The sequence below is a fragment of the Manihot esculenta genome, chromosome 7, assembly GCF_001659605.2.
Source record: "Manihot esculenta cultivar AM560-2 chromosome 7, M.esculenta_v8, whole genome shotgun sequence".
Classification (NCBI taxonomy): domain Eukaryota; kingdom Viridiplantae; phylum Streptophyta; class Magnoliopsida; order Malpighiales; family Euphorbiaceae; genus Manihot; species Manihot esculenta.
Window position 1 is genome coordinate 27,705,326 of NC_035167.2, and position 7,850 is coordinate 27,713,175.

The 7,850-nt window shown below is 28.6% G+C and overlaps 1 protein-coding gene across 1 annotated transcript; it reads left to right on the forward strand.

The window, feature by feature from the left end:
• The first annotated feature begins 2,355 nt into the window (after positions 1–2,355).
• Positions 2,356–7,338, forward strand: LOC110619023. Its single transcript, XM_043958501.1, has 8 exons — positions 2,356–2,433; positions 3,188–3,513; positions 3,623–4,102; positions 4,208–4,357; positions 4,517–4,609; positions 4,736–4,783; positions 4,874–5,307; positions 6,622–7,338. The coding sequence occupies exons 2-8, from the start codon at positions 3,204–3,206 to the stop codon at positions 7,231–7,233; spliced, it is 2,127 nt and encodes a 708-aa protein (XP_043814436.1). The 5' UTR covers positions 2,356–2,433; positions 3,188–3,203; the 3' UTR covers positions 7,234–7,338.
• Positions 7,339–7,850: the final 512 nt, after the last annotated feature.

Here is a 7,850-nt window from a genome sequence, read left to right on the forward strand (position 1 = left end):
AGTTTGAGATGAAAGATTTAGGTGCAGCAAAGCAAATTCTAGGGATGAGGATTTCTCGGGACAGATTTACTGGAATTCTAAATTTGTCGTAGGAGCAATACAATGAGAAAGTGTTGTCCAAGTTCAAAGTTGATGATGCTAAGCCTAGGAGCATACTTTTGGCTAACCATCTCAAATTATCAAAGGAGCAATCACCTAAGACAACTATGGAGTGTGATCACATGCAAAAGTACCTGATGCTTTTGCAATTCGGAGTTTGATGTATGTTATGGTCTGCACTAGACCTAATATGGCACATGCAGTAGGAGTTGTGAGCAGATATATATCAGATCTAGGGAAAGAGTATTGGAAAACTGTGAAGTGATTTTTGAGATACTTGAAAGGAACAGCTAATACATCACTTTATTATGGGAATGACAAGGTAGTATTATAGGGTTTTGTTGATGCTAATCTTAGTGAAGATATGGAAAAAAGCAAAAGTATATCTGGGTATGTCTACACTATAGATGAGACAACAGTGAGATGGATGTCTAAACTTCAGAAGTGTGTCTCTATGTCATTTATAGATGCTAAATATGTTGCAATTGTTGAAACTGGTAAGGAGATGATATAGTTGACTGATTACTTGGAAGAGTTAAGCAAGAAACAACTTAACAAAGTTCTTTTCACTGATAGTCAGAATGTTATACAGTTAGTGAAAAACTCATTATATCATTTCAGAATAAAACACATCCGACGTAGATATCATTTCACTCGCAGTCTTATAGAAGAAGGTGAGATGTGTTTGAAGAAAAATGAAGGTACTAAAAATCTAGCAGACATGTTGACTAAAACGGTTGATGCTGGAAAGCTGGAGCTGTGCAAAGTCTCAATTGGTCTTCTACAGTAGTATGGAGGATGTTTGCGACTAGGTGTTTTTTATTGAATACATTGACATAAAGAATGAAGATGGCTGGATTGTCTAGATTAGTCTTCAAGTGGGAGAACTATTAAGGGCTATTTTGCCTTTTTATATATTTTTAGGCATATAAATATGTAATATTATCTTAATATATTCTATTAAAAAACTTACAAATAAATAAAAAAATCTTAACCACCGTGGACGTAATCAAATTGGTGAATCACAAACGTAATCAAATTGGTGAATCACGTTAAATTTATATATTAATTTTTTTTCGTATTTATTTTTTAGATTGTGTGATTATTTGATTCTTAACATAATCAATAATATGTGTTATCAATTTTTTATTTTTTTAATCAATTATTGATAATATGACTAATTTTCGCTTAATTGTTATAATTTCTAAATCTTCAAGTATAGAATATTTTACAATTTTAATTCAAACATCCAATAGGTTAATCCTAGAAATGTAAGTATATATTTAGCCCTTAAAGATTTCTTCATGTCACAAATTTAAATTCAAAACTATTTTTTGGTACGGTAAAATATTTATATTCAATTAAAAATATTAAAAAAAAAAATCTATTTACGCAAGTACCTTAAACTTCTCTATCAACATGCAAGTCATGCAATGTACCTTGTCAATGTGATGAAAACGGTATAGTTGCACATTTTTTTTTTAATAATTTACCAAAAATAACTGGCATGGTATGATGTGGGGTCAGCATTGAGTGACCAAATTGAAAGTGATGATTCTTCTATTCATTATTTTAATTTGTATAACTAATTATTGGCTTGAAATTTAGAGAAATTATAAAATATTTTTGGTGGTATTAACTGTTATAAAACAAATCTAAAATAGCGGTTATATATTGTTATTTAATTTACTTTAATCGTGGTCATAAATTAATAATAATAATTTAAAAATTGATATGTTTATCTTTGCTATTAAATATAAAATAATAATTTAATTATTTTTTAGAATAAATAAAAATATAATTAAAAATATAATTTTATTAAATATAAAATAATTTTTTATTAAAATATATTATTATATATAATAAAAAATACATTTTTTAATAGTTTTAAACTGCTGTACTCAGTAATATTAAAATAATAATTTAATCCGCTATAAAAATATCATTGTCTATGCCTAAAATTTAATAGTATAAATTCCTTATGAAAAATTATAGAATTACAAAAGTTGAAAACAATAATTTAATAATATTTTGGTTTCTTTCCCTGATTCTCGTTTTCAAAAAGAACACTCCATTCCAATTTGCCAACTGTCTATTAGTGTCTAAGCATAATACCCCACATAAACTTTTACTTTTCTCTTTTTTATTTTTCTTTTTTTTAAAACAATTAATTATTTCTTTTATTAAAAAATATTTTTTTATACAAATTATTTTCCTTTTCATTTTTTGAATTATTGTTATGAATTTGTGTGTATATATATATTGCTGCCTTCCATGTTGAGCCGGAGCATAACGAGTTCAGCAGAAGCAAAATACACTTCTAAGCTGCCATCTGTAAGTTTCCATAAGAAACATTTTATGTTATTTCATGACACCAATTTCATTACTTCCTTTTATTATTATTATTATTATTATTATTATTATTATTATTATTATTATTATTATTATTATTACTTGGTTAATTCTTATCTGCTTGGCTAATTCAAACTTTTATTCTTTCTCTTTGTTTGGGTGGAGAGTTTTTTTAAAACAAAATTTTTGAAGTTTTTAATATTTGTAAAAACCTTTAATTTAAACTTATGAAATTGGTAAATTGATAAGTGATAATCTAAAATTCAGAAATAGGATTTAGGTGTGTATTAGTAAATTTAGTCCTCTACTTTTCTCCTTTCATTTCTATATCTCTCCTATTTTATCTTTTTAGAGACGTGTTCTCATCAGACAAAATCGTATGTAAAGACGTTTTTTCTCTTTTTGTTGTCAAACAACTATTTAATTTCTTTCTACACCTGTATGGATCTGGATTTGTTTTTTATTGCCCCTATCATGTCAGATAAGTTGAGTCATTTGCTTTAACTGTGGACTGAATTATGTGTTAATGGGTCCGTTTGCCCAGTGGACTCTATAAGTTTGGGACTCAACTCTCGTATAAAGACTCTACTACATCCTAAGTTTATGTGACTTAGCGGTCATCAATAAAATATTATTACAAAATTTTCTCCAAACTATATAAAATTATTAAGATTTAAAAATTATATCCAGACGGAGTGTTATATCGAATTTATTTCATATTTCATATAATTGACAGATTGAGCTCGGCAAACATGTGGAATAGCATTGTTCCAGAGCATTTAGCAACCCATAATTATGAAAACTGGAGAATTTGGATGAAGAACTATCTGTTAGCTCATGATCTCTGGGACATTGTTGAAGAAACTACGGAATCTCCTAATTCAAATCAGGCTGAATTTAAGGAATGGAAAAAGAAGAACGCTGCAGCTTTACATGCAATCCATATTTCATGCTCTCTTGATGTATTTTTAAAGATTAAAGAGATAGATTCAGCTGGTCGTTGTTGGAATGCTTTGGCTGATATCAAGGTGGAATGCATACCGAAGCCGGAGATACAATCAGGTTATTAGCTGCAACTCGTCTTATACACTTCATATAAAGTATAAAAGATCACATGAGATATTTCTGTCCTTTCATACTTTGTAATCCATTCCTTTATCAATTTTGACAGAGAAGGAGAATGTGTACCTTAAATTTCGGCCCTTATGTCTGGCCATAGAGAACGGTGATTGCGAAGCTGTTAAAGAATTCCTTAAGAATTGCCCAGAGGCAGTAAGACAAAAACTTACAAACTTTGGTGATAAAGCTCTTCATCTGGCAGCCTTTAATGGGAATGTGAAGGTGGTGCAAGAGTTAGTAGAGTTAATGAAAGAAGAAGACTTAGAAACACTAAATAATAACAAAGAGACAGCTCTAAACATAGCTGCTGGTTCTGGAATCTTAAGACTTGCAGAATGCATGATAAACAAGAACAAGAAGTTGGCCTGTGTCACAGGAACTACACATATCCCTGTCAATGTAGCATGTAGCAAAGGCCATAGGGATATGACTTATTTTCTATATTCTGTAACTCCATTAGACTTTCTACGTCCAGAAGCTGGTGCTTTCGGTTCTTTGCTTCTCCATGAAGCGATCAACAATCATTTTTTTGGTTAGAAAGCTAGCAATTTTCTCTGATTTTCAGAATATTTAACCATTTCTTTGTGTTTCTTTTTTGACATATGATACATATGTATATATGTTGCAACAATGCTAGATATTGCCTTGGATCTGGTCCAGCATTGCCCACTTCTAGCTATTACAAGAAATCATCTTGGAACCACACCTCTGATTGAATTGTCCTGTCTAACTCGTTTATTCCCAGAAAGCTGTCGTCTATCATTTTGGCAACGACGGATCTATTCATGTTAGTGTCCTTTCCTTCCATTTTTCTTGGTTAGATATGTGCATGTAACTATGGGAAATTTTTGTCTAGACTGAGTCCATTATACCGAGTCTGTATGAACCTGGTCTAGGTAAAATTTTTTGTTTAACTAAATATTCACAAGTTAACTATTCATTGAAGGTATTAACGTCCATCAACTTGCTTCCTCAAGAGATGTTCGAATATACATTCCACAAAATGGCCGAAAAGAAGATGGGAACTTTTTGAAAAGAGGTATGCTTCATTCTTTCTCTATGTTTCTCTCTTCAGTAACTGCAACGCATAGTTTACAGCAATGGCATGGCTATACTTTGGCTGATTTCAAAGAGTTGTTAGTTCTTGAGTCGGTTAAATTTGCAGGGTTAAATCAATTGCGTTCTCTGGGTTCAAAATTCCTGGAATTATCAGGTACCCTTTTGTCCATTTTTTAACATTTCTTTCTAGATCTTTTTCTTGTTGATGCTCACCTTGAAATTGTTTACATGGTTGTTAATCAAGGAATAAAGCAGATCTATGATTTGAAGTTGATACACACTCAAGCTTTACAACTTCTTGATTGCATATGTGGAGCAATATCAACTTTAGATGACTCAAAAGTGGAGGAGTATGGAATATATGAAGTATACTTTATAGCTATCCAAAATGGGATTATTGAAATAGTTACAAAGATTATTAAAGCTCATCCACCAGTGTTGATTGTTAAACAATTGGCTTCAAATAGAAATATACTTTCGACTGCTGTCATGTTTCGGCAAGAAAAAGTATTCAGCCTTGTCTACGGGCTTGATACAAGGAAGAACCTTTTGCTTGTTGGCCGTGATAATGATAGGAACAACATGCTACATATGGCAGCAATGTTGGCCCCTCCTAATCGACTTGCTCGTATCTCTGGTGCAGCTCTACAGATGCAGAGAGAGCTACAGTGGTATAAGGTGATCTCCCTTAACTACAACTAATTGAAATTCTTGTTTAGATTCAGTATATAATTTATCCAAAACAGAGAGTAGGCTTGTGCCGTATGAGCTATAGAGAATAGGTTTAGGCCATAACGAGTGATTCGACGTACATGAATTTTTATAAAATTATTTATTATTAAATTTCTTTTAAAATAAATTTTTTAAAATTAAAAATATTTTAATTCTTTCATTTTAAATTAATTAAATTAAATTTTTATGAAATTTTTCATTCCAAATACGGAATAAAAAATACTTTGAATAAAATGTTTATTATAACAAATTTAATTATCAAAAGAAAATAAACTTTGGTATGTTATATTATAAAATAATAAAATGGGAAATTAATTTTATCTACTTGTAGTGTATAAAAATATAAAATTTAAATTAGTTCAATTTAATAAAATATTAAAATGAATTATTGATATTAATAAATGGTTTTATGTTCAAAATAAGACCGATTACTTATTTGGTTCCTAATTAAATCGCTAAGTTGACTCTATTGTATTTGATTTTAATTTTTTACTTTAAACTTTCTTAATGTAAATTTAATATTATACATTTGTAAAAAATATTTTATATTTAAAAAATATTTTTTAATGAAGTAATTTATTTTTTATTTTTAATTTAAAATTAAAATTTACTAAAAAATTTAATATAAAAACAGGTAAAAATGACTTTTTTTTAAAAAAAAAAGAGAAAATCATTTTCTTTAAAATAATTTACTTCTGTTTTTAATTAGAAAAATATTATCTATTAACTAAATTTTTTTAGTGACTCAAACATTTTTTAAAAAATATTTTTTTATTTTTCATGAAATAAATGAAATTTAATACTATAACATGCTACTAACGAGTAATTAATACTCTAAAGCATATTCATTTTCTTATGCATATTTGGTTACTAAGGTTCTATTTCTTCAGCGAAAAACAAATTATATGTCAAAATTATTTATTTAAAAAAACAATTTATTTTATATTATTTGATTTTAATGTTAAAAGGATTCATATTAATATATATTTTTGAAAATAATATTAATATATTTATATATAAAAAAGTTTAATAATATTTATAAGATTATCAAAATCCATATTATAACTTTCTCTTTTAAATTGATAAAGCCATTTTTTTAAACAAATATATAAATAGAGGAGAGTGTTTATGAGACCTACAAGTCTACAGATCTATAAATAAGCTTAATGGACATGGTTTTTTTATTTTCTATATTCAATTTTATTCCATATACATAGAAATAAAAGAATTGTAATATTAAACTAAATAATTTGAATGCAGGAAGTGGAAAGCATTCTAAAGCCTTCATACAAGGAATATGTTAACAAATTTGGTGTCAAACCTCCTCAATTGTTTACAAATACCCACAAGGATTTAGTGACAGAAGGAGAGAAATGGATGAAAGAGACTGCAACATCTTGCACAGTTGTTGGTGCTCTTATTATAACAATTATGTTCACTGCAGCATTCACTGTTCCTGGTGGCAACATTCAAGAAACTGGGTATCCAATGTTTTTACATGAAAAAGCATTCAAGGTTTTCATAATAGCTGATGCAATTTCTCTCTTCTCTTCATCAACATCAGTGTTGATGTTTTTAGGAATCTTAACATCTCGATATTCAGAAGATGATTTCCTCAAATCTTTGCCTACTAAGTTGATCATTGGTCTTTCCACACTTTTTTTCTCTATCGCAACTATGATGGTGGCTTTTTGTGCTACACTTATACTTATGTTGGAAGGAGAATTGAACCTTATCATTCCACTAGTTTTATTAGCTAGTATTCCTGTCACTCTTTTTATATTTTTGCAATTTCCCCTTCTTGTTGAAATTTTTATATCCACTTATGGTCCTGGTATATTTGATAGGAAAAGCAAGTACTTGCACAAATAATGTAATTTTAACCTTGTGAGCTTGCTTAAATTTATGGCAAATAATGTAACTTCAACAGTGTGAGATTGTTTAAATTTATGGTTTTTATTGGGACTTTGCCTTCAATTTTATGCCTTTATAGTACTTAGAGAAAATAGATTTGCAAAGTGTGCACCATCAAAATTATTTGATTATGTAGAGCCGGAGATGAACTAGAATGAAACTGTTAAAATCGGATATAAACTAGAATGAAACTGTTAAAAATTCTAAATTATTTTTAAACAATTAAAAATCGAGCTGGTTTCAATTTAATCTACAAACCAGATCGAAATATTGATTCTGAACTAGAACCAGCCCTGGCCAAGCTTAATTATAAATTTAGCAGCGATTATTATCCATTGCAAAAAATTAAGTAAGCCATACTCTATGGTATGATAATATAGATAGGTGTAGTTGTTCTACAACCATTGCTCTTCACTTGTGACTGCAGTTTAAGTATATGTAGTAGCAAATTTAGATTTAACTTTCCCTATTTTAATTTTTTAATGATAAAATTAAATAATAGTAATTATAAATATATAATAACCGTAAAGTATCTAATTGATTGTCAATTATTAAATAATTACGCTAAAATTTTA

Excerpts from the sequence above, each read along its gene's own strand:
- LOC110619023 (XM_043958501.1), top strand. The coding sequence starts at position 3,204 with ATGTGGAATAGCATTGTTCCAGAGCATTTAGCAACCCATAATTATGAA. Across the intron at positions 4,103-4,207 it reads GATCAACAATCATTTTTTTG|ATATTGCCTTGGATCTGGTC; the intron begins GTTAGAAAGCTA and ends CAACAATGCTAG. Across the intron at positions 4,610-4,735 it reads TGGGAACTTTTTGAAAAGAG|GGTTAAATCAATTGCGTTCT; the intron begins GTATGCTTCATT and ends TTAAATTTGCAG.